Source organism: Bos javanicus, chromosome 8 (assembly GCF_032452875.1).
Source record: "Bos javanicus breed banteng chromosome 8, ARS-OSU_banteng_1.0, whole genome shotgun sequence".
Classification (NCBI taxonomy): Eukaryota; Metazoa; Chordata; class Mammalia; order Artiodactyla; family Bovidae; genus Bos; species Bos javanicus.
The window spans coordinates 76,533,562-76,557,910 of NC_083875.1; the positions used below are offsets into that span (position 1 = coordinate 76,533,562).

Genomic DNA, 24,349 nt, shown 5'->3' on the forward strand with positions numbered 1-24,349 from the left:
GTGATGTCACCAGGACTGCTGGTAGCCTCAGCGATGATGTCACATGGAGACCACTGGTGGTCTGAGTGGTGATGTCATTTTAGGACTTTTGGAAGACAGGATGATGCTCTCCTGTAGCACGGTTGCGGGTTGGGGCCCTGACGTCACCCTGAGTACACTTATAGGATAGAATAGTGAGGGTTCATAGGGGTCCAGAGTCAGGGACAAGAACATCATAGAATAAGATGGAGAGGAAGCCCTAGATGAATTAGAGTTTTTCTCTATTTTCCTGGTGTGGTTTGGCAGACAAAGCCCTGAATTGGAATTCAGGAAACACATGGTCTAACCATGATTAGAAGCTGTGATCTTTATGTCAGGATGGCTTGTTTGGTTGAAAGTAAGAGAGATCACTTGAGCCAGGTTAAGAACGGGAGGCTTACTGTCAGGATGTGTGTGGCCTGGGAGCGCTGGCAGGATCTAAGGCTTTAGTGTGGCCAGTTGCTTGCTCTCTGTGTCCCTGTCTTATGAAATCCATGCTTCTCTCGGCCAGAACTTTCCTCTCATCACAAGTGGCTGCCCTGGCCTTTACACATCCCCTTGTCCAGATTCTGGAGGGATTATTTGCTTTGCCAGACACCCCATTGCCCCCAAATGTCCGGTGCCCCCTTGCCCTTCTTTCTCTACCTTCATGTAAAGTTTGGATTCGTGCTGTTACCCTGAGCAGGGTAACTAAACAGGATATTGGGTGTGACGAGCATCAAGTGATAGGTCTCATGTACTTGGGCACATCATTTCTACCCCCTGGGCCTCAGTTTGAAGTGAAAGTGTTAGTTGCTCAGTCATGTCTGACTCTGCAAACCCATGGACTGTAACCCGCCAGGCTCCTCTGTCCATGGGATTTCCCAGACAAGAATACTGGAGTGGGTAGCCATTCCCTTCTCCAGGGGATCTTCCTGACCCAGGGATGGAACCCAGGTCTCCTGCATTGTAGGCAGATTCTTCTTTACTCTCTGAGCCACCAGGGCTTCAGTTTATCCACCTATATAATCTGGGGGCCATAGTTCAGCATCTGGTGGTTCTGGGAGCAGGTCAGAGATGTTCACACTGCAGAGTTACTGAGCCAACCTAGGGTTTCCAACCCTCCTTTCCTGGTTCCACTGGTCATGAAGGTTCTGTGCACATTTGTGGCAGGGCAGGGGCTGCTGGAAGTGTGTCTAGAAAAAGCAAGTCATCACTGCTGTCCCTCAAGAGACCAGATCCCTGGGGCATAGTGAGAGCAAGTGTGGGGATCACGCCCACCTTTGACCCTTGGGGCAGCAAGGAGAGCATCCAAATCCTTAGCCTGAGCATCTGTCACCCAACTGCCCACCTTTTCATTCACCCTCCTGCCTGCCCACTCCTCCCATCAGTCTTGCTTGGCATCCAGGCCACAGGGCGTCCAGGGCATCGACAACTCACCTCCGGCCTGGCAGTTAATAGTTTGATTACCTGGCGAGGGCTTGCCCATTCAGCCTCAGGGGTCTGGCTCCCTGTCACCACACCAGGAGCTGCCGAGGGCAGGCCCATGTCTCCAGAGGGCTGTGTCTGTCCCTGCCAGGCCGCGATCAGAATTTGGGTAAATGAACAAAAGGAGCTACAAGGGACTGTTCCACTGCTCAGCTCACTTTCCTTCATGGTCTGATTGGGAAAGACACTCCCCTCAGCCAGCTGTAGAACTCTCCCGAAATTGAACAGTCAGCTCTTGGGGCTTACCCTGGACCCTGCGAGGTGAGGTACTGCCAGCTCCCATCCCCTACTGGCTCGGCGACATGCCAGGTGCAGGGTGACCAGCCTGGCCTCCTCACTTTCCCCGGAGCAGAAGCCTTTTCCTTCCTGAACCACGGTGTGGTTCAGGCTGGTCCCTGGTACCTTCCACTCCAGGGCAGCCACTCCTTACATAGGAAGCCGCCCGTGCCCGTGACCGGGGAGGGCTTCTGTTGACAAGTAGCCTCAGCAAGGGAAGATGGGCTTCCCTGCAGGCAGCTGCGCTGGTGGGCATGCCAGCTTGCTCATTGCAGGCCACCCTGGCTCCCAGGAAGCGTCAGCTCTGTCTGCAGCAGGCCCAGGGTGAGGGTACCTGGGACGGTGGTAGTTAGCTCATGCCCACAGCCTGGGGAGCCCAGCCCAGTCACTTGCTCCCCCCAAAAAGGGGCAGCCTTAGGAATAAGAATGACTCAGCAAAACTTACCAAGTTGGGGCTGCCTCCCTTTCTTTCTCACCCACGGGCTCCACACCTCAGGACTGGCCGTTTTGTTGGGAGGGCCCGGTCTGCAGTTGCGGGGGTCAGAGGAGCTAGCCCTGGAGGCCCAAGGGAGAGCCTTTGTGTCAGCTAAAAGGCTGCCTTAGCGTAGGGCCCCCAAGACGGGGGCAGGGGGTTGTTCTAGACATCCGCCTCGCCAGCTCTGGCTCCTCTGAGCTTGGGAAGGGTCCTGGGCTTGTGGCGGGAGAGCCAGAACTGAGGGCAGGGGCTGTGTTCTGTTCAATGACTGCATGATCATGATGGGCGCTGGGTCAGCAGAGAATGAAAGACTGGTATCACCCCCTCGCCGGGGGTGGGCAGGGAGAAGGACGTCTGCTGAGTGGCCCACTGTCGACCACCAAACACTGTGCCCAGGCCAGAGGGACAGATAACATGGTGGCCTACCAAAGCCCCACTGGCTGACCTGGGACTTCTCGAATCTGGGAGTAAGCGTAGAGCTAGGCTTCCCGGGTAGCTCAAACAGTAAAGAAACCACCCACAATGCAGGAGACCTCGGTCAGGAAGATCCCCTGGAAGAGGGCATGGCAACCCATTCCAGTATTCTTGCCTGGAGAATCCTATGGACAGAGGACCCTGGCAGGGCTAAAGGCTACAGTCCATGAGGTCGCACAGAGTCAGACACAACTGAGCAACTGACACTTTCACTTTAGAGCTAGGGCTCGGCTGCAACTGGGGACTGTGGGGCCGGAGGGTATGGGAAGATGCCCATAGGTGGCTAGTGTGGGACCACACAGACAATTCCATGTTAGTCCAGATGGAACCCCTGTCCTTGGCTGGGGATGAGGGGTACACAGCCATTATCCCAGCACCTAAGCACAACAGATGGGCTGGGCATCTAGGGATACTGCTCCGTCCCAAGCCCACCCACATCCTTCACATAACAACTCTTTGAGCTGGCAACCCCCTTTCCTATACCCCCAGGGAGACTAAGGAGAATGACTGTCCATCCCTCAAGTACACCTGGTCACCTTGTCTGTTGCACCCACTGCTGAACCCCAAGGAGGGGGTGGGCCAAGCCTCATGGTTCCGTTTTGCAGACGGAGAAGATGAAGACCAGAGAGGACCCCCCCTCACCTCCCCACACTCTCTGTGGGAGACAGAGGCGGGCAGGGCTTGTTGGCCCTGTCGGGGAGGGGCTGGGACTTGGACCCTCCAACCACCGCCACCTCTTCCCCGGGACAGATGACTTCATGAAGCAGAGCCGTGGCATGCTGCTCTTATACAGCATGAAGAACCCCAGCTTCCCCGAATACATCTTCAGCAGCGAGAGCGGCATCATGTGCCTGGACATGCACGTGGACCACCCCTACCTGGTGGTGGTGGGCCACTACGATGGCAACGTGGCCATTTACAACCTCAAGAAGCCCCACTCCCAGCCCTCCTTCCGCAGCTCAGCCAAGTCTGGCAAGCACACGGACCCCGTGTGGCAGGTCAGCCTCGGGACCGGGTGGGAGGAGTGGGTGTGGCTGAGCGGCAGCGGGTGGGCCTGGGAGCCATGGGAGGAAGGGACCTTGGGGAGGAGAGGGCCACAGACCAGGGGTTGGGGACGACAGCTACCGGCTTAGAGGCCAAGGAGCTGGGTGTGAAAAGAGCAGAGGCGAGTATCAGGAGGCAAGAGGGTCTGCTGTAAAGGTGGTGGTCTCCTGCCCATCCATCTGCTAAGGACCTCGGATCTCTGAGGAGTGCTGCTCAATGACTCAGATTCGGTGGCTGGACGGCTCTGGGCCTGATGGCCCTCCGCTGAGTATGTTAAGGGCTCCAGGGGTCTACGAAAAGTGAAAGTGTTAGTCGCTCAGTTATGTCTGATTCTTTGTGACCCCATGGACTATAGCCCGCCAGGCTACTCTGTTCATGGGATTCTCCAGGCAATGGCCATGCCCTTCTCCAGGGGATCTTCCTGACCCAGGGATCAAACCCAATTCTCCGGCATTGCGAGCAGATTCTTTACCCTCTGAGCTACCCAGGAAGCCAGGGGTCTATGGTCTTCCTCAACTGCCCACAGGGACTCTGTTCTGCCATCAGCTAGATTTGAGGGATCTCCTAGAGAAGGGTAGGTGCTGCTGGTTCTCTGCCTTCCAGGTGGGGCTGTAAGACCTGGCAGGTGGGGCCTGTGAGTACCCAGCTTCTCCAGATAGGCATGGAATGGGACCATTGTGGTTGCTGGGGCTGGATTTCACCCTGACTTTGCGTCTCCACCTTACTGCGCTGGAAGTAGGTTTCACAGTTTCGTTCTCAGAGCCTCTTAGCTCTGGCTTCACAGCCCTTCATCACTGTGTTCCAAAGGTGTCCCTCCTTCTGAGCCTGGGCACCCTCGCCCCGTGGTCTGGCCTGGGAGAATCTAAGCACACATTTCTGTCTCAAGTTACCCAAGGCCTCTGGGGGCTCAGACAGTGCTGGGGTCTGTCTTCTCATTGTCCTCTGCCCCCTGCCCTGACAGGGTCTGCCGGCGGGCTCTGCACCCCTGCCTGTCTGGCCCTGAAATTCCTGAGTCACATGGATGCCCAGGCCCTGGCTTTTGGCCCCCAGACAGGCCTGAGCAGAAGGAGGGTTGTCCAGGCACAGGGGAAGTGGGGGCCTCTCAGCTTCATCCTTTACCCGGATCTGGGGCACAGGAAGGAGGCACCTCCTCCCACCAAATACCCTCCCCTCAACTAAGGCCGGAGTCAGAATTGCAGCTTCAGGGGTTCTCTCCTCTGGAAAGCCTACCTCCTGAGTCATCGCGTCCAGGCACACGGGGCTCCAGACATGGGGAGGATGTCTGCAGAGACATTAAAGCCCAGGGAGAGAAAAGACTTGCTTTGATCAAACTAAACCAGCATCAGACCTGCCCTTGCTTTGCCAGCTCAAACACACAGCCCAGGGCCAAGCGCAGAGCATCTCAGGGTGGCATGACTCTCCACAAGCCCAGAAGAGGGCGAGAGGCCGAGGCCAACCAGCCTACTCCCTCTCTGCTCTGTTCTCAGAATCAAATAGCAAGTTGGAGAGAGAAGTGGGGCTCACAGGAGACCGTTCCCCCTTCCCTGGACGGGTGCCAGGAAGACTGGATAGGGTGGCCTTCTGTTCTCCCACCATCCTTTCAGGAGAACAGGGCTGCTGCCTTTGCAAAACCGAAGATTCCGAGTTCTTGGCTGCAATCAGGGCTTGTGACGTGGGAGGGGCCTGCCTGTCTCTGTCTCTTTTAACGACTTCCTGTTCTCTTCCTTTGCTTGCTCTCATTCCCTCCCCGCTTCCTCATTCGTCTCTTCATTCATCCATTCATTCAGCAACTCCTGCCTGTTCACTCCTCTGGAGGCTGACGATGCTCAAGGATTTGGTCTCTGGAGTTCCTGGTGGGGACACACAGCAGCCAAGGTTGAGCAGATAGGGCATGCACTAAGTGCCAAGGAGGGCTGAGGATTGTCCAAAGTGCTGGGGGATGAGAAGCAGGGACCGGAAGGCCAAGGAGGTCTTCCTAAAGGAAGAAGCACCTGAGCAGAATTGTGAAGCATGAGGAAGCATGCACTGATGAAGAAGGCTGCAAAGGGGTCACATGCACCAGAAAGACACGGGCCCAAGCAGAGGGGCCTGCTGGGAAATGACGCAGCGCGGGGAGCACAGTATGCAGGACAGGGAGGAGCAGCGGGACCTGAGAAGAGCCTAACTGCCCAGTCCTGAGTGTGCTTCTCCAGCAAGGAGGAAGCTTGGATTCTACATGTCAGTGGTCTCAAATGAAGTGTTAGTGCATGTGTGCTAAGTTGCTTCAGTTGTGTCCAACTCTTCGTAACCCCATGGACTGTAAAGCCTGCCATGCCCCTCTGTTCATGGGATTCTCCATGCAAGAATACTAGAGTGGGTTGCCATTTCCCCCTCCAGGGGATCTCCTTGACCCAGGGATCGAACCCACGTCCCTACATCTCCTGCATTGGCAGGAGAGTTCTTTACCACTAGTGCCATCTGGGAAGCCTAGTGTTAGTGAAGTACAGAAGCTCAATGTATTAGAAAGATGAGAGTGGGGCTGCTCTGATAAGATCAGGGTCCTGATTGCTTGAGGGTCCCCTGTCATCACTCCCCCTGTCCCCTGAGCTACTTTCCCAAGGCTCCAAGAGCTCCTCCCAGCATAATTTGAAAATCACTGTCCAACCATCAGAGGATTTGGGAGCAAAGAAATCCCACAGTCATGCAATGTCCTGGAGATATCTTCCAGCCGCAGCATGAGAGAGCTTAAGACTGAGCCACAACAGGGGCAGTGGAGATGAAAATGAGAAAATAGGGTTGAGGGCTGTTGAGGAGTAAAATCAAGAGAAGGAAGTGACTGGCTGGCTATGGGGGAAGGGAAAGTTGGTGATGGCACCTGAAACTCTGGTTTGGGACAACCTTTAGGATGCCACAGAATTCTGGCCAGAAGTTAATACAAGAAGCCAGAAGAGGCGTCTTACAGGCAGTGGTTGTATATCCGGGAGCTTGAAAAAGAGCTGGGGCTTGTGAAGGAGGTGTCAGAGACATCAAAGTCTTAGGTCCTTCTTCAAGGGACTATGTCCTGGGAGAAATCAGAGATTGTTTTCAATCTCAAAAGCCAGGCTGGGGGCCAAAGGACTTTGTTCTGTTGGTAACAGGGAGCCATGGAAAGTTTTGGAGCCAGGGACTCCAAAGGGGACATGGTTCTGGTCCCACGGCACAGGCCGCCTCCCATCTGGGTAGCGTAGCCCTGTTCAGGCCTGGCTGGGAAGCCCCAACCAGCAGCACTCTGCAGGATGTGTGTGTGTGTGTGTGTGTGTGTGTGTGTGTGTGTGTGTGTGTCTGTGTATCCTCTGCTACACTGGGGTAGGAGGCAGGAAGGATATGAGCAGACCCTGGGGTCAAACACGCCTGCCCTGATGAGAGAACGCAGAAGAGAAGCAATCAGTGATGCAGGCCTCTGTTTCCTCCCTACCGCCTGCTTCCTGGGCATTCGTTCATTCTCTCAGTCCCACTTCCACCTGCCCCCTCTATGCCCTCTTTATTCCTACCCTCCCACCTCCACTCCAGGAGCATATGTGCAACTTGCACACACACACACATACACACACACCTGCAAATACACGCACCACCCCCAACTGGGCATCAGGCTGCTAAGTGGGGTGTGAAATACAATCTCCATGTGCGCCAGCGGCCACTCATTAAACACTTCCCTTTGCAGCTCCCCTGTGCCTCTTATTGTCTGGCCTTTGACACCCCCATCCGCTCCCCTCTTTAAAGGGACTACCTTTACGCAGAAGAGGGAGCTGTCTCGGCATCAGGACTGCTCTGACTTGTGCCTCACAGGCTGTGCGGTGTTCTAGGCCTCTTGGCAAAAACACAAAAGAGCAGCCTGCCCAGACAGGCCCAGGCAGGACAAGGTCCGCCCTCCTGCAGCTTTGACAGCCAGGCCTGGTGGGGGGGTGGGGGGTCCCCTGGAGAAGAAATCCCCTCCACACCCCCACCCCACGTACACTGCTCAAGAGCCAGGTTACAACTGTGGTTCCAGACAGCACCCCTGGGTTCCCGTCCACCCTCACTGGGCCTCTCCTTGTGACAGGGGAAAGATGGTGGTCCCAGTGCAGGAGGCCTGGAGGCTAGAAAGCTCTGGGCACCCAGCCCCGCCCCAGCCCTCCCGGACACAGCTCTGCTGGGCCTCCACATCTGGCAACAGAAACTTGAGCCTCAAGCGTGTCATCTTCATAAGACAACAGCTCTGTCTCCAAAACACTTTCCCATATGTTTGCTTCCAGCCCGGAGAAGATGGGTGGGGAAGGATTATTAACCCCAATTTGCAGCTGGAGAAATGCAGCTCATATCTGAGATGCTAGGAGCAAGATTTTAGAAGCAGGAGCTAGTGGTGAAGTGAAGGTTGGAACAGAAGAAAGGCTACCTGGAGAAAAACCAAGCCTGGATGGGGAGGGAAGCAAGCAGGAAAAAGCCCCCCAAGAACCTTGGGACCTTGATTCCTAGGATGATGGCTATTACGTATTGAACACTTAATATCTGCAGTGTTCTGACCTAAGAGCTTCAAATTCATTATTTCATTTATTTCTTACAACAAACTCATGCTATTATGGTTTCTGTTTTAGAAATGAGGAAGCTGGTTGATGGGCTCTCGACGTAAGGAGGTCGAACGCAGAGCCACTGCTTTCTAACAACTTGTTACGAAAATAGCTTCCTATTCTGTGTTGGGGTTTGGGAGCTCCCCACCCCCTTTCCCATCCCATCCCCTTACTCCCCTCCACCAGTGGCTCAGACAGTAAAGATTCTGCCTGCAATGCAGGAGACCTGGGTTCGATCCCTGCATCGGGAAGATCCCCTGGAGAAGGGAATGGCAACCCACCCCAGTATTCTTGCATGGAGAATCCACATGGACAGAGGAGCCTGGTGGGCTACAGACCATGGGCTTGAAAGAGTCAGACACAACTGATCAACTCACACCACATACGCCCCACCCCCCATACCCCACCAGAAGAAGGGCTGTTCTACATCCAAACAGATTCCCAGGAGTTTTTCTAAAGGAGCAAAAAGGGGCCTGCAGATGGGGGTGTCTGAAAGTTAAGGTCACAATGGACACCCTCTTTCCCTTTGTAAACAGTATTTTTATACTTCATCCTCACCATCTCAGGTTTTATACATGGAATCCCACAAATGGGGGTTTTCTGTTCCTCCCCCTATGTGGGTGAGGGTGGGAAAAAGGTACATATTTAAAGAAAATAAAATTTAATAACAAGTTTCTCTAAACAAACAAACAAAAAACAGGGCTCCTAGCAGCCAACGCAGAGAGGAACCAGGTACCTCCACTGCTGAGCCCGGGGACCGGGGCAGTGCCCCACTGGCACGTTGCCTCAGGATGCTCGGGGTGGGGGAGCGGTGAGTGAGGAGGGAGGGCAGGCCCATCATGGGACCCTAGGAAATGGGCTCCCAGAACTGGCTTCTGGGCCTCAGAAGGGTCCTTGAGTGAGCCCTGCTCAGCTCGCAGCCCTAACCCGACACCCTCGCAGGGCCCCAGAGCTCACAGTGTGGGATGTTGCAGGTCAGGTGGCAGAAGGATGACATGGACCATAATCTCAACTTCTTCTCTGTGTCATCTGACGGCAGGATCGTGTCTTGGACGCTCGTGAAGGTGCGTGTTTCCCAGGAAGGGTCATGCAGGGGTGAAGATGGGGAGTGGTGGGAGCCAAATGGCAGGGGGACTCCAACCCTGCCTGTCCAGCCCCACCGGTGCGCCTCCCCCTCCCTGTGTGACCGCAGAGCGAGCTGGTTCACACTGACGTCATCAAGCTGAAGGTGGAGGGCAGCACCACAGAAGGTCTCGAGGGCCTGCAGATACACACAGTGGGTAAGAGTCCCTACACCTCATCTCCAGCCCGGCCACATCCCCCTGGACCCAGGAGGTCTGGTCCTCCCTCTTTCTGCACACCCCACTTCCCTTCCTGCCGGGTAGGAGGAGGTAAGGAGAAAGCCTGGTCCTGAGCAGTCTGCAGACCCTCCCTGTTTATGCAGATCAGGCCCCTGTTTACCCAGATCCCATCCCTGTTTACTCAATTCCTCCCCTGTTTATGCAGACTGTATCCCTGTTTGCAGACCCTTTCCCTGTTTACCCTGACCCCGACCCTGTTTAACTCAATCCCCACCTTGTTTATCCAGGCCCCATTCCTGTCTGCAGAAGCCCTGGCCCGTTTGCAGAGTCCCAACTGCCGGGCTCTAGCAGCAGCCCAGGGACCCAGTTTCTGTTCGCCTGGCTGGCTCCGGCCCTCATAGTACCCAGACTCAGGCTGTCCCAGGGGAGGGCCTACTGGATAGAGGTGGATGCTGGGGGCCTTCTTCCCTTCCAGAACTGGCCTAAAGCAGTTCCCTCTTCTCCCGAAGGCTGCGGCACTGCCTTTGACTTCCACAGAGAGATCGACTACCTGTTTCTGGTGGGCACAGAGGAGGGAAAAATCTACAAGGTGAGGTAGCGCTGTGCCGATGCCAGCTTCTTACAGGGCCACTAGACCTGTCATTCTCAACAGACCATATTCGGATGGATCTGGGGGCTCATCAGTACCAGAAGGCTTTCTGGGGAAAGAGAATGCATTGCTTTCTTTTTTAAAAAATGTATTCATTTTTAATTGAAGGATAATTGCTTTACAGTATTGTGTTGGTTTCTGCCAAACATCAACATGAATCAGCCATAGGTATACATACATATGTCCCCTCCCAGAATGCATTTGTTGACCTGCTTGGGTGTCAGGAAGAGGGGCTGACTGCAGGACAGGAGATGAAGAACCTAGAGGGTGACTTGAGCCCAGCCTCGCATCTTTCCCTCGTGTCCTGCTCCCTGCCTGGGGGTGAAGGACGTACAGCTGGGCACGGGGGTTGCAGGGGAAGAGGCGGGGCTTGGAACATCCTGGAAAGACTTCCTAGAGGAGATCTGAAGTTGAGCTGCGCTTTGAAGGCTGGGTAACAAGAAAACCTATCTCTGAACACCAGGTTCATCCCAGCTGGTGGCGGGATGGAACTTTGTGGCCTGCTTCTGCCAGGTCTCAGAGTTAGTAGGTGAACATCCTTCTGAACCTTCATCCATCTAGAAATAACTCCGCTGCAAGCTTTTCTTAGGCTCAGAAACTCAGAATGTTAATTACAGGCAGCCTCCCGGGAGCCCCTGAGGCCCAGGCAGAGCGATCTGAATGCAAAAGACGTCCCCACCCCCCTTCTCCACCCCTGCTTGCGGCTGCTGGAGACAGGAAGAGACCAGTCAGTCACTCAGTCTCCTAGAGGGAGGAAGTGAAGGGCACAGTGGCCAGGGCAGGAAACCAAATGAGAAATCTGGAGACTGGGACTTGTTCCTGGCTCTGCACTTGCTTTTCTGGGAGCAAATGAAAGTGAAAGTGTTAGTCACTCAGTCATGTCTGACTCTTTGCGACCAACCCCATGGATTGTAGCCCACCAGGCTCCTCTGTTCATGGGATTCTCCAGACAAGAATACTGGAGTGGGTTGCCATGCCTTTCTCCAGGGGATCTTCCCAATGCAGGGATTGAACCCAGGTCTCCCACATTGCAGGTGGTTTCTTTACCATGTGAGACACCAGGGAAGCCCCAAAATACTGGAGTGGTTGGCCTATCCCTTCTCCAGGGGATCTTCCGGATCCAGGAATTGAACCGGGGTTTCCTGCATTGCAGGCAGGTTCTTTATCAGCTGAGCTACCAGGGAAGCCTCAGGGAGGAAAGGCTGTTTCTGCCTGGCCTGGGATCCTCTGGGCAGACTTCCTTCACCCTCTAGGAAGGCTCCCCTGCCCAACCAAACCCCAGTTCCTTAAGCCCCTCCTTTCTCTCTGGTTGCTTTGAGGGTGAGAAGAACAGCCAAGAGCTTGGCCCCAGCTCAGCTGGGACAGTGAGGCGGGGCGGGGACAGAAGAGGAATCTCAGGGTCTGACCCTCCAGAGCCCCCTGGGGAAGTGGTGGCTGACCGCACTCACTCATGCTTCCCTACCCCCACCCCAGTGCTCCAAATCCTACTCCAGCCAGTTCCTCGACACCTACGATGCCCACAACATGGCCGTGGATGCCGTGTCCTGGAATCCCTACCATACCAAGGTCTTCATGTCCTGCAGCTCCGACTGGACAGTGAAGATATGGGACCACACCATCAAGTGAGGGGTCTGCCCTCCCTCAGGCTGTGCCCTGGGCGGGGACCAGTAGGGTCTGGCACCATGAGCCCTCTGTTCTCTCAGCTTTCCGCCCTTCCCCACTGCAGGACCCCGATGTTCATCTATGACCTCAATTCAGCTGTGGGAGATGTGGCCTGGGCACCGTACTCATCCACTGTGTTCGCAGCAGTCACCACCAACGGGAAGGTAAGTGCCCCTTTCCTGACCCTGCTGACCCCCTACTGAAGACAAGATGAGCCATCTCAGCTGTCCCTCCTGGAGTCCCACCCCAGGCCAAGGGCAGCTGGGGGAAGGCAGAACATAGGACTCTGTGTATCCTCAAGGGCCCAGGCCACTCGGGGACCTGTCAAAAGAGGGGTCATTCAGGGACTTCCCTGGTGGTCCAGTGGTTAAAAATCCAACACAGGGGGATACAGGTTTGATCCCTGGTCCTGGAAGATTCCACATGCCATGAGGCAGCTAAGTCCGTGGGCCACAACTGTTGAACCCACCTGCTGCAACTACCGAAGCCCACATGCCTAGAGCCTGTGAGCCTCAACAAGAGAAGCCATTGCAATGAGAAGCCCACACACCACACTAGAGAGTAGCCCCATCTTGCTGCAACTAGAGGAAACCTGCGTGCAGGTAGAAGACCAGCACAGCCAAAAGTAAATAAATAAAAGAGGGATCTGTCATCCCATGAGGCCTGGAGGAGAGAGTGGAGCTGTTCACCTTGAAGGAGACAGCAAGATGGGAGATAAGATCCCATGAGGAGGAGCTAACTTCTCTGAGTGCCATGGGGAGGGAGCTACAGGGTGGCAGGTGCCAGCTTGATGTAAAGAGAAACTTATAAACCAAAGTCAACCTGCGGTCGAAATAGCATCTAAAAGGTAGTGAGGTCCCCATCCCTGGGAGTGTGCAAGCTGAGTCTGAGTGGGGAGATGGGAGGGGTCTGTGCAACAATAAGAATTGGTGAAAGCTCAAAAACAGCTTGTGGGGAAATTTTTTTGTGGGAAAGTTTTTGTGCAACATAATTTACTTATGGACTTTGATGTAAGCTGAGAGGCACCTACCAGGAAAGAATAGAGTGTATTAAGGCATCACCCTTAAGTCAGTCATTTATTTGCTGAACAAATGTCTAACCAAGGGCTAACTATGGCTCCCAACTCCAGGCCAGGGCCTGGTGGTTCAGTTGATTCACAGAGCTTATGTTCCAGTGAAGGGAAAGCAATAGAAAATAACAACCAAACTCTAATAGAGTTAAGTGCTAGGCAGAGATCAAAAGAGGATGACATGTGTACACCAGTGTTCACAGCCGCATTATTCATAACAGCCAAAAAAGTGGAAGCAACCCAAATGTCTGTAATTGATGAATGAGTAAACAATAAGTACTCTGTCCATAAGAAGTGTTACTCAGCACTAACAAGGAATGTACTACTGATACATGCTACATCATGGATGAACACTGAAAGCATGCTTAGTTTAAGAAGCCAGTCTCAGAGACTTCCCTGGCTGTCCAGTGTTAAAGACTTCGCCTTCCAATGCAGGAGGTATAGGTTTGATCCCTGGTTGGGGAGCTGAGATCCCACATGCCTCCTGGCCAAAAAATACAAAACAGAAAACAGAAGGAATATTGTTAACATCTTCAATAAAAACATAGTCCACATCAAAAAAATCTTTAAAAAAATTAAGAAGCCAGTCACAAAAGACCAAACATTTTCTGATTCCATTTATGCTGGTCTAGAATAGGCAAATTTATAGAAATAAAGTAGATTTGTGGTTACCTAGGGAGACAGGGGTTAGGAAAAAGTGGGTATGACTGGTAATAGATACGTATAAGGGTTCTTTCTGGGGTGATGAAAATGTTCTATACTTGGTTGTGGTGATGGTTACATAACTGTGAACATACAAAAAAATGGGAATTGTATACTTTAAATGGGTAAATTTTATAGTATATGAATTATATCTCCACAAAGCTGTTATGGGGCTTCCCTGATAGCTCAGATGGTAAAGAATCCACCTGCAATGCAGGAGACCTGGGTTACATCCCTGGGTCAGAAAGATCCCCTGGAGAGGGGAATGGCTACCCATTTGTGCCAGGAAAATCCCATAGACAGAAGAATCTGGCGGGCTACAGTCCATGGGGTTGCAAAGAGTCGGACATGACTAAGTGACTAACACTTTCATTTTCAAAGCTGTTATATCTTTAAAAATAGATTGATGCAAAAAGAAAGGACTGGGTGGTCCTTTAGATAAAGTGGTCAGGGAAATCTTATTTAAAGAGGTGACATTCAAGTAGAGAGCTGGGTCACACAAAAGGGTCAGGTGAAGATGAGTGAGGCCTTCCAAAGGAACTGCTAGTGCAAATGCCCTGAGGGGAGAACAAGCTGGAAAGGTTTAAGGAACAGGAAGTTAGGGTGGCCAGGATCTTGTAGGCAAAGGGCTGAGAGCCTGAGATGAGAGCAAATGGTGCAGAATCGAGAGAAAGAAATCAGAATTTTTATGTAGCATGCCCAGGGAGACTATTGGAGGATTCCAGATTTTTTAAAGGTAAGTCTAGCTGCTACACAGAGGATGGATAAGAGAAGGAGGGGAGATGAAGCGGGAAGACCAGTTAGGATGCTGCACAGTCTAGGCAAAACTTGCTAATGGTTTGGACTTACAACGCCGTAAAAATAAGATCCAACATTTGTTCAGCACCTATATAACAAGCACTGCCCAAGCACCTGACATATATTCATTTGGTAGAAACCCTGGCTCTGCTACTTACTGACAAGTTAGGCTTAAGAGCCTCCATCTCCTCATTTATAAAATGTGGAAAATAACAGAACCTACCTGATAGAGTGGCTGTGACTACTGTAATTAGATGATGCAACCAGGTAACATGCTTGCCCAGAGTCTAGTACATCATACTGTAGAAGTTGCTCAGTTGTGTCCGACACTTTGCAACCCCATGGACTGTAGACCACCAGGCTCCTCTGTCCATGGAATTCTACAGCCAAGAATACTGGAGTGGGTTGCCATTCCCTTCTCCAGGGGATCTTTCCAACCTAGGGATTGAACCCGGGTCTCCTGCACTGCAGGCAGATTCTTTGCCATCTGAGCCACCAGGAAAGCTGTAAGTGCTCCATAAATGGCAGCTGCTATTACTGTTAATTCTGTAGAGACTTAAATTTTCTCCTAAACATTTTATTGTCATTCCCTCAACCATAGGAAAAACAAAGAGACGCAAATCGCCTCTCCTATTGCCTCCAGCTCCAGTGTGCTAGGCTTCTGTCGTGTTACCCAAGAAAGTCCAGGGGCAGTTCCTCTGGTTGGGGGGAGCGGGGACAGGGACCCCATTTCCCTGATTGTGCTGACACCTACCTCTTCACAGACCCACGTGTTTGACTTGTCCATCAACAAGTACGAGGCCATCTGCAACCAGCCCGTGGTGGCCAAAAAGAAGAACAAGCTCACCCACGTGCAGTTCAACCCCATCCACCCCATCATCATTGTGGGCGATGACCGAGGGCACGTCACCTGCCTTAAGCTCTCACCCAACTTGCGCAAGATGCCGAAGGTACAGTCTTGGGGAATTTGGGCTGCCAAGAAAGAAAGTCTCCAGGTGGGGAGGGGGGTGGTTGGTGAGAGAAAGGGGAGGAGCCAGGGGACAGCCCCAGGTTTCTGGCTTTGGAGGCCCAGAGCAGGGTGATGTTCTTGTCCAAGTGAGAAGCATAGAAGTAGGTTTGTAGGGGGACAGATGGGTTCTGACATGCTGAATCTGAGCCCCAGGTGGAGACAACCGGTAAGCAGGTGACTGGAGTCCCAAGTCTGGGGGTAGTACATGGGCATCATTGGCTTGCTTGGTGTTATCCAGGCAGGGGCTCAAGGCTTAGTTTCCGGTCATTCGCTGGGCTTGCACAGAGCTTCAACTCCAATGGTCCCTGAACTGGGAGCTGTGGGTCCTCACAGAAAGCAGGAAATGAGCCATGAGAAGGGTAACTAGGTCAGTAGCTAGGCAGTCCTCCTTTTGAGCTCTGGTTCTTTTCTGGGATCTAGAATGATCCAGAGATCCTGACCAGAGCCCAAGGGCTCTGAATACAGGCCACAGAGCCCAGAGCCATAACCTCAAAGTCTAGATCTCAGAGTCCCGATTCAGACTTAAGAACCCAGACTTTAGAATCCAGAGCCCAAGGGTCCAACTTAAAAATCCAAAACCCTAGATCGCAGTCCTGTCCATTTGGGTGCTAGGAGGAAATTTGCTCTCTGCTAGGTTCTGGACCAAGGTCAGAGCTGAGCTGGGGCTGAGCCACGTTGCCCTGATGACTGTACCCCCTGGGTTGCCATTTGATGCCTTTACTTGCAGTTTGAGGAAACAGCAGGGGCCTCTTTCAACTGCTGACACCTGCCCCCATGTGCCACCACCAAGGCAGGCGCCACTGCACTAACCCTCTCATGCCAGCCTGGCCTATTCCCCACCATGGCCAGGGAGGCAAGGGCTGGGATTTTGGCTGGGCCTGTAATTGTAGCCAGCTGGGGGAGGGGTGGACTTGGCTATAAATACTCAGAAGGCTGCTGAGTGCCTGCAGCTGTGGCCCAGAGGCTGTGGTGGGCTGGGGGTGGGGGGGGGGGGGGGTTGGGGGTGGGCGTGGTCTGAAACTCTGCTAAGCCCGGCTAGTTGGCCTCCAGGAGCCAGAGGAAGGCAGTACAATTTGTGGAACAGATAAAATCTGTTCTTGATTTAGTGAGGAGCATGACCCAGGCTTAGGCTGGTAGAGTTGGATAGCCCCGTGGTGGGATGGTGGTGACCCTCGGGGCTGGGGGCCAGCCATCACACGTTGAAGGCAGTAGATGTGGTGGGAGGCCTGCCTTGCCCACTCTGACCCAGGGAGGCAAGGATCTCCCACAGTCTCAACTCCTCAGAGCAAGGGTCAGCATCAATATCTCTGAGGACCTGAGGACATGGGTACCTGGGAGTCAGAGAACCTGAGCAGGTGACAGCTGGGGGCTGGTTCTTGCATGGACTGGCAGTTCCTGTGAAACTGCCACCTGACTCTATCAGCAGCCAACTGACTCAGGCCAGAGGAAGTCCTATGGGCTGCCCCGCTCTGCAGGCGGCAGTCTCCCTGATCTCCCCAAGAGGGCTGGGCCACAGAGGCCTGACTGCCCAGCCCGAGGATCGTCCCATGACTGGTGTCAGAGCCCACCAAAAGTCAAGGCCTACTTTCCCCAGCTACTGTCTAGATGGCAACTGTAGCTCGGAAAGGCAAGGAACTTGCCCAGAGTCACGTAGGGAGTTAGCAACGAAAAGCCAGGCTTCCTGACTCCCAGATGAGGTGAGGGTGAGAAGAGAACATGAGGTTAATCTGGGAGAGAGAGAGGGAAGGGAGAGAGACATCTTTGTCTTCTGCCTCACGAGTGTCGGAGTCAGTGGGGCAGGGGCAAAGGCGCTGAGCCTTGAGGGGAGGGAGAGACAGATTTGGGAACAGGTGCAGGACTCATGCCAGGAGGAAATCTGAGCTCCACGGGGTGTCAGCAGCCAAGAAGGGCCAGAAAAGGGCCTGCAGGCCCCGCCTCTCCCCCCACCTCACAGCCATGGCCAGATCCAGGCTGGGTCTCCAGCAGGCAAGGCTGGGGCAGGTGCCAGTGAGCCCTGGGCACAGGTGGCTGAGAGGGCAGGGGGCTTGGGTACAGAGGGAAGGCGAGAAATGGCAGCTCCCCCAGCCCAGCCTGCACCCCACTGCCTGGACAGAAGGGAGGATGGCACTGGTGCTGGTCTGCCAAGGAGCTCACAGGCCTGGGAGTCGCACACACCCAGTGGCCCAACACTTTTTCACAGGGTCCAGCTTCCCAGCGAAAGGATTAGAGTGCCCTATAGGCAAGTGTGTGTGTGTGTGCGCGCGCGCGTGCTCAGTCATATCTCTTTTGTGACCCCACGGAATAGTGCGCCAGGTTCCTCTGTCTATGGGATTTCCCAGGCAGTAAGTTGCCATTTTCTACTCCAGTGGATCTTCCTGACCCAGGGGTCGAACCCATGTCTCTTGCATCTCCTACATCATCAGGCAGGTTCTTTACCACTGCACCACATGCGAAACCCCGTGGCCAGGGGTGGGGGGTGGGGTCATTAATTCAAGACCCGCTGTTCTCGGGGACAGTCCCAGCTGAGGACATCTGGAACCACATGGGACATGCCATCTGCCCTCCTGACATCCTCCCCCACCTGGGGATAACTGAGACAGCAGGCCTGGCCCCAGGTGGTACCCCACTCCCTGCCTGAGCTGGAAGTACTGAGTAAGAGTACTAGGTGAGGGCACCTGTGGCTTTGTCCACACTTTCCCTCCACAAACACACACCTCTTAGCTCCTTGTTAGGACTCAGCCAGAGACCTTCCTGTAGTAGAGGTCTGAGACTACAGCTCTTCCTGGAATGCCCCACCCCTCCCCGCCCCCACCATCAGGGTCCAGAAGCTAACTGGGCAGGAGAGGGCGCGGCAATGCTGGGGTAAGCTAGGCTGAGGCAACAAGAGGTTGCCCGTCCCTCACCAGTCCTCCCTGGTGTGTGCTTCTCTTCTCCCCAGGAGAAGAAAGGCCAGGAAGTACAGAAGGGGCCAGCTGTGGAGATCACAAAATTGGACAAACTGCTGAACCTGGTGAGGGAAGTGAAAACCAAGACCTGAGGGCCTGGCCTCCGAACTTGGCCCATGTCTTGAACCTAGTACTTGTAGCCCCTGACCCTGGTACCCCAGTCCAGCATCGTACCCAGTATGTGTCTGACACTACCCCTGATCAGGTTCCAGCGCCCTGCTCTGGCCCTGGTCCCATCACCTCACCCCAGGACTTGGTCCTCAACCCCTGTTACTCTCTCCTACTTTGCACAAATAAACCTGTGTCTGGAAGTCCACCCACATCTTGAATTTTGCTACAGCAGGGCACCCAGGAAGAGGAGAGAATCTCAGGGTAGAGTCTTAGATCCATTTATTATCCAGCAAACAGTAGGAGGACCAGAGGAGGGGCCCAGCCTGGACACCCTCCCATTATTGCCATGGATTCTAGTTTGCTTCCCCAACCTTGAGGGCCGAGAGGCGCTTGGCCTAGGGGGAGGGTGGATCCCACCCCTGTCCGCTGGGATGGAGCAGAGTCCAGATGGCCCTGGCCCTAGCACCAACTCATGAACCCCTGCCCCAAGACTGTCTACCTAGGGGCAGGGCCCCTCTTGGAGCCAGGCCGACCAGACACTGGGCGGCTAGGTCCAGTTCCACACAGGCTGGACTCTGAGTTCTGGACCCCAGGCCTGCTGGACCCTGGGATCCCGATTCCAGGTGCCAGGTGGGGTGGACTTAAGTCCCAGACTCCGGGCTAGGCCAGGGGCCTTCAGGGCTGCAGCAGGTAGCTGCCTTCATGGCTGGGCTTCTGGGGCGGGGGTGCTTTCTCAGGACAGGGGCCAGGGCTGGAGTTGGGACTGGATTCGGAGAGGGAGTCGATGTTGGCAGAGCGCGAGTGGCAGGCCCAGCAGAGAATGACCCACAGCAGCAGCAGCAAGAAGCCGACGAGGCCGTTGCAGATGATGGCGATGAGGGCCCCCTGGGAGAGGGCTGCCCCCATGACGGGTGCACCCTCAGATGAGCACAGGCTGAGAAGCTGCCTCAATGGCAGGACCCATGCCGAAGCGGGGCGCTGGGATAGCCGGCCTTCCACACACTCAGCGATCCCTGGGCAGTGGAGATGTCTGAGCCTGTCGGGGGTACAGAGCAGAGGCAAAGCATGGTGAGGAGGAAAGGGGAGGATGAGGCTGAGGAGGAGAGGGTGGAGAAGAGAGCCCCCTCCCATACCTCCGGCCTCCCAACAGGTCTAAACACCCCACAGAGCCAGGACCTGGCTCTGGGCACCTGGATGGGGGTGTGGCACCAGTGGGGAAGCCGGAGTGGGCATGGCCTGGCCCTGCCCACTGAACATCCAGCCCTCAGAAGAACTGTAAGAGTGGGTGGGATTGAGGAAGCCCAAGGCCTTGAAGGATGGGCACTGTGACCAGCTTTGGTGTGGCCTGGACACTTCCCTTTTCTCAGGACTTCAGCCAACCAGCCCAAGAGACCTCCAGAGGTGCCAGCTCACACAGAGGGAACTTTGTGGAGGCCTGGCAGGCGTGTGTGGGTCTGTGTATCCAAAACTGTGTACCTAGGTGCGCCTCTCAGAGAGACTGTTTCACCAGGTCAGGTGCGTGTGTCTCTGTGTCTGGCTCTTACTCTGTCCCTTGGTTCTTGCCTGGATGTGCACCTCAGCCTCTGTATACCCACCTCCGGTGTGTACCCATCTGTAGCTCTCTTTATATCTGTCTCTCTTATGTGTCCCCATCTCTGAGTCCTGAGTGTCTCTCTTGTGTCTCCTTTCTCTCCTAGTCTATCTTTTTGAGTATCTCTGGATCAGTCTCTGTATGCCTAGGTCTCTTGTGTCTCTCGTCTCTTTCTTCCCCGCTGTGTGTCCATCTGTCCCCGTGGACGTGTCTCAATCCCCTCTCTGTAAGGTCTCTGTAGTTCTGTGCGTCTCTCGCGTGTCTGTCTTTTTGTCTGACTCTCTTTCTCCCCGGCTGTGTTTCTGTCTTAAGCTTCTTTATCTCCGTCTCTGGTTCTCAACCCCCATGCCCGTGGTGGGTGGGCCCCTCTTACCTGAGTTAAGCCCGGTGCGCGCCCGCGGGAGAATCCGGGGTAGCGGGATGCTGGGCGCCGAATGATGCTCGGGAGTCTGCGGGCGGGGGGCAGCGGGAGGTGGGCACGGGTGACTTCCCCTCCCCCGGCCCTCCCCCTCGGCAGCGCAGCCTCCGCCGGCCGCTCCCGCCGCGGCGCGACCGGGGCGGCCTCTGCCGCGGGCGGTCTGCGGCGAGCGGCCACCTCCTCCCCCTGGGGCGGCGCCTCCTCCGCGGCCGCGGCCGCTCGCCTGCTCGCACGGCGGCGCTCGGGCGGCGGCGGCAGTCTGGGCGCGGGGTTCGGCTAGGCTCGGCTGCGTTCGGCTACGTTCGGCTGGGCTCGACGGGTCTCTCGGCTAGGCTCGGCCAGGCTCCGCCGGACGCAAAAACAGCGAAGGAGCCCCGCCTCCTGGGAGGCTGCGGCCGGTGGCTTGCCGGAGGAGGAGCCATCCTTCGCCGCTGCCGCTATTTAATTGGCTGCCCGTGCCAGGCTCCCTTGCCATTGGTTGTGCCCTGGGGAGAAGACAGGCTCACCCCTTGTGCGGGCGGGGGCGGGGGTGGGAAGAGGGCTGAAGGGGCTATTCAGTCTGGATACTTCCCCCCGGGAAGGGTACAGGAGCGGGACCCGCCTACCTGCGGGGATTTCTTACACCTACCTCACCAGGAAGATCTGCACACCCAAAAGCTGAAAAAGGCCAAAGCCTCTGTATCCACTTGAGGGGACCACCTCTTCATATCTGGGAGAGGTCTCTGTCCCCTTCATCTGCAGGAAGGCACTGGGATACCACATCCGGGAGGAGACCGAACCTCCTGGTGTTGAAGTCCCCTATACCACCGCACGTCCACTCTCACCTGAATGTGAACCCTGCACCCCCACTTCAGAGGGTCTGTGGTTGGTTCCACATTCCCTGGCCTCAGGACGTGTGAGCAGCTCTGACAACATAAGTTGTTTTGACACATGTTGAGTTCCTACCCAGTATCGGTCAGGGCTTCAGGGCTTCGTACTCTGACCTTCTATGGGGGAGCCTAGGACAGAGGGGAATGGGGTATTTTGAGGGATGGCTTAGCCCCGGCTGGAATATAATCAGGCACGACTGTCCATCCTAGAAGCTCCTGACTCCTCCATTTAGAAGCTCTCCTAAGAGAAAGGTCTGCTTGGGCAGGAGCCATCAAGTAGGGCTTCCCACCCGACTTCATATGCCAGTGATTCCTCAGTGTTCTGAATGGACCCTTTTCTCATTCCACTAGACATATTCTCCCATGGGTAAGCACAGCTCTGAAGCTATACTGTGAAGACTTCTGAGTGCTCCCAAATCCAATGTTAACTTATCTCTGGACTTCTAGATGCAAACCCAGCCAGAATCAGGGTGGTGTTGATTTCTGGTTCTGCCGCTTAACTAACTTTGTGATCTTGGGCAAGTTACTCAACCTCTTTTAGCCTTGGCTTCCTCATGTGTAAAATAGTTTAGCCTCAGCTTCCTCATCTGTAATAGCTACCTCTGAGGATGGTATTTATACCAGACACATCTCAGCAAATGCTGCATCTCAATAAATGCCAAATGACACAACCCCAGGGACCACATGGGTAAGGGACCCCCTTCCTTCAATGACATCTCTATAAATCTAAGTGCTATCTTGAAAATGAGACAAGGAAGGGTAAAACAACCTGAAAGTCTGAGTCATCCAAACCTATTGAGTTACTTAGACATGTCTAAAATAAAATTTCAGACCCAACTGAATTTACCAGAGAGGATTAATTTTAGTTTCCCCTGCTCCTGTTACCCAGCAGGGTGGGGGCACTGTGAACAAGATCAAATCAGTTCTAGGAAAGAGAGAAGACTAATAATATTGCACATCTGAGTGTAATATGAGTGAATTTGTGACCCAGCTGCAGGAGTTTAGATTTTATCCAGAAGACAGTGGGGAGCCACTGTAGAAATTTTGAACAGAGGGGTAAATGTGATCATATTCAGAAATTAGAAGGATGATTTGGGCGGCTGGGTAGAAGGAGGGATTGAAGGCATTTGAGAGTGTAGGTGAGGGATTGAAATGACGTAGGGAAATAGGAATGGGGAGATCAAGAAAGCATTGAGAATATAACTCTCTAAATTACAATTGTCAGGACTTGGAGCCCTAGACCTATAGGATATGGGGAGTAAGAGGGAGGAAAAGTCTGGGATAACCACCTGGCTGGTGATAGGGATGCATGTGTGCGTGTTCAGATGCTTCAGTTGTGTCTGACTCTTTGCGACCTATGGACTGAAGTCCCCCAGGCTCCTCAGTCCATGGGATTCTCCAGGCAAGAGTACTAGAGTGGGTTGCCATGCTCTCCTCCAGGGGATCTTCCCCACCCTGGGATGGAACCCGGGTTTCCTGCATTACAGACATATTCTTTACCACTGAGCCACCAAGGAAGCCCGGTACCGTGATGCTATTTGCTAAGATAGAGAACACAGGAAAAGGAGTAAGTTTCAGCAGGGGTTTGAGGTGGGGAGGTGATGAGTTCTGTTTCAGGTATGTTGAATTTCAGGTACTAATTGGATATCCAAGTTGAGATGTTCACTAGATGGTTGGATAAACAGGTCTGAGGTGCAGGAGAGAGGTCCAGGTTGAAGATAACATTTTGTGAGTTTTAGCAGAGGGGCAGTAGTCAAACCAGGAGAGTGAAAGAACTCATCCAGGAAAAATAGGAACTGGTTTAAACAAAAAGATACATTTATCATCAGATACCTGAAACCTAAAGACAAGGATGCCTCAAGAACAACCGAAACTAATAGGTACAAAAGCCATTAGCATCTCTCCACTTTTCATCTCTCTTATTTTCTGCCTGTCTCCTTCATTTCCATCCTCTGCCTTGCCTCAACATTGTCATCCCCACCCCAAGACTGGCTTCCAAGGTGCTTCTGGTCCATGTGCTGAAAAACAAAACTTCAGACAACCCCAAAGCTTAAAATCGTACTGTCTAGGCGTCCAAAAAGACACTGGCTTCATTTTCTTGGCTGCAGTTTGCATGTTTCTCAGGAAGCACTTTGATTGACTCAGCTTAGTTAGAGGCTTGGACCAATTAACTGGGTCCAAGGAATGGATGAGAATCAGATTGCTTAACATGGCCCTACCATCATAACTGCATGGACTTTGGGATGAGTAGAACAGAAGAAGAGAGATTCTGAAAAAGCAGAATGGCATTTGTTCACTATAGTTCATTGTTTCCCTATATGTATGATTCCAAAAATGCCCTCACCTATATAATCCAACTATCCCATTGTATATATGCCAATAAATTAACTTCCTTTTCAATGGAGGACAGCTCAATGACACATCCAGCTGCTGCTTCTGGAGGGTAAATCACAGGACCAATATTCTTCGTATCCTTTAAACCACTCCTCCCCACCTGCCCACAAAAAAGCCTCCTGATATTTAGAGATGGAAGATATAGAGAGTAAAATGGAGTAGAAAGAAAACATTGTACGGTAGCCACTAATTATATAGTGGCCATTATATAGTGGCCATAATAGAATGTATTTTGGCCATGAGTAACAATGAAAATGATGGGACTAGAAAATCTCTTGGCAGCTATTGGTTGACTCACTTCTTTGAATACAGAGTTCTTCCATCAGCCAATCTGGTTGCCCCAGGTTTTGCCCACAAAAATGAGATTCCTTACCCAGTGCTCTGAGAGCACCATTGTGGGAGGGTTTCTCTATGGGACACTGAACTGATTAGCACTCCACTTTCTGGTGGTGTCTTAGGGATTTTTCTGGAATTGAGCAATCACACATCTCTGCATTTATAAGGATTGGGTATGG

General features: G+C 53.6%; 2 protein-coding genes across 3 annotated transcripts in view; one reads left to right on the forward strand and one right to left on the reverse strand.

The window, feature by feature from the left end:
• The window catches only part of DNAI1 (dynein axonemal intermediate chain 1), a 68,311-nt gene extending 49,544 nt beyond the window's left edge, over positions 1–18,767 (forward strand). Inside the window, exons 13-20 of one of the 2 annotated variants that reach the window (XM_061425967.1) lie at positions 3,461–3,708; positions 9,291–9,380; positions 9,509–9,596; positions 10,127–10,206; positions 11,740–11,888; positions 11,970–12,092; positions 15,262–15,447; positions 18,445–18,767. In XM_061425967.1, coding sequence (XP_061281951.1) covers positions 3,461–3,708; positions 9,291–9,380; positions 9,509–9,596; positions 10,127–10,206; positions 11,740–11,888; positions 11,970–12,092; positions 15,262–15,447; positions 18,445–18,511 — 1,031 coding nt within the window. In that variant the 3' untranslated portion in view covers positions 18,512–18,767. The remainder of the gene's footprint in view (positions 1–3,460; positions 3,709–9,290; positions 9,381–9,508; positions 9,597–10,126; positions 10,207–11,739; positions 11,889–11,969; positions 12,093–15,261; positions 15,448–18,444) is intronic. The other variant, XM_061425966.1, reaches the window with a different exon arrangement.
• A 57-nt stretch (positions 18,768–18,824) lies between these two features.
• ENHO (energy homeostasis associated) lies at positions 18,825–19,598 on the reverse strand. The gene has a single exon (XM_061425983.1). It carries the CDS (start codon positions 19,466–19,468, stop codon positions 19,238–19,240), a length of 231 nt encoding a protein of 76 aa, XP_061281967.1. The 5' UTR covers positions 19,469–19,598; the 3' UTR covers positions 18,825–19,237.
• Between the last annotated feature and the right edge of the window lie 4,751 nt (positions 19,599–24,349).